Here is a 1,626-nt window from a genome sequence, read left to right as displayed (position 1 = left end):
CTGCTCTGCCCTCGGTTGAAACTGGAGTGACAGTGCTGAAAAGCTCATTCCTATCCACAGGGGATTTAGTCTGAGATCACCACATCCTTCTATTTACTGACTGCTGCCAGGCAGGACTGAGTTCTAGAGAGCCACAGCCAACCCTCCTCCCAGCAGTGGCACGCTCAAGCCAGCACAAAGCAGACCTCCCAAAAGGGACCTGTCAAAAGTCTTCCTGAATACAGAGAGTCAATCTGAGGGTATTCCCTAAGAGTTGGAAGATGTTTTCCTGACAGATGCGTTCCCTAACTTCTCATTGTGCCTTTTCCTCTATGGATAGGTCTCCACACTTGATGGCAGCAGATGTCCAACAGCAGCTCCATCAGCCAGTTCCTCCTCCTGCCCTTTGCAGACACACGGGAGATGCAGCTCCTGCACTTCTGCCTCTTCCTGGGCATCTACCTGACTGCCATCCTGGGCAATGGCCTCATCATCATCACCATAGCCTGTGACCACCACCTCCACACACCCATGTACTTCTTCCTCCTCAACCTCTCTGTTACTGACCTTGGCTGCATCTCCACCACAATCCCAAAGTCCATGTCCAATTCCTTGAGGGATACCAGGGCCATTTCCTACAAAGGATGTGTGGCTCAACTCTTTTTCCTTTTATTTTTGATCATCACAGAGTACTTTCTTCTCACTGTCATGGCCTACGACCGCTACGTTGCCATCTGCCTCCCCCTGCACTACGGGACCCTCCTGGGCAGCAGAGCTTGTGTCCACATGGCAGCAGCTGCCTGGGGCAGTGGGTTTCTCCATGCTGTGCTGCACACAGCCAATACATTTTCGCTGCCCCTGTGCCATGGCAATGCTGTTGACCAGTTCTTCTGTGAAATCCCCAAAATCCTCAAGCTCTCCGGCTCAGATGCCTACCTCAGGGAAACTGGAGTCAACGTGGTCAGTGTCTGTTTAGTTTTAGGTTGTTTTCTGTTCATTGTGGTGTCCTATGTGCAGATCTTCAGGGCTGTGCTGGGGATCCCCTCAGAGAAGGGACGGCACAAAGCCTTTTCCACCTGCCTCCCTCACCTGGCTGTCGTATCCCTGTTTGTCAGCACTGCCTTCTTTTCCTATCTGAAGCCCCCCTCCACCTCCCACCCAATTTTAGATGTTGTGGTGTCATTTCTTTACTCAGTGGTTCCACCAGCACTGAACCCCCTCATCTACAGCATGAGGAACCAGGAGCTCAAGGATGCCGTGTGGAAACTGATGACTGGATATTTCTAAGCAGCAATAAACTGATCATCTTCTTCTACATCCATCTGGCCATGTAACACGTTAGAACTCTTCTTATTCCGTAAGGATTTTAGATCTTTATTTTTTCCTTCTATATTTTATAACCCATTATAACATGGTGCACGTTTATCCCATTCCTAATGCAGTATCTTCCTGCTGCAGGCCTAAAGACATCTTTTCAGCAGACTTGATGCATGTTTGCACTTTCATCACAGGTCTCCACCTCCGTTTGCTCTTTTTTCATTCTGATGCCACTCAGCTCTCTCCTGTGTCTGGTTTGGGCTTCAGAATGTTGGATAACATCCCATCTTTCAGAAGTCTGTTCTGTCAGAAGGTCAGCGTGTTGATAAG

At 49.3% G+C, this 1,626-nt stretch overlaps 1 protein-coding gene across 1 annotated transcript; it reads left to right on the top strand.

The window, feature by feature from the left end:
• Window positions 1–342: 342 nt before the first annotated feature.
• Window positions 343–1,266, top strand: LOC311200844 (olfactory receptor 14A16-like; the record flags this gene model as incomplete). Its single annotated transcript, XM_084275149.1, has 1 exon — window positions 343–1,266. One exon carries the CDS (start codon window positions 343–345, stop codon window positions 1,264–1,266), a length of 924 nt encoding a protein of 307 aa, XP_084131275.1.
• Between the last annotated feature and the right edge of the window lie 360 nt (window positions 1,267–1,626).

This window comes from Gallinula chloropus (genome assembly GCF_964237585.1).
Source record: "Gallinula chloropus genome assembly, chromosome: 25".
In the NCBI taxonomy this organism is placed as follows: domain Eukaryota; kingdom Metazoa; phylum Chordata; class Aves; order Gruiformes; family Rallidae; genus Gallinula; species Gallinula chloropus.
This window is presented reverse-complemented; position numbering and strand designations above follow the sequence as displayed.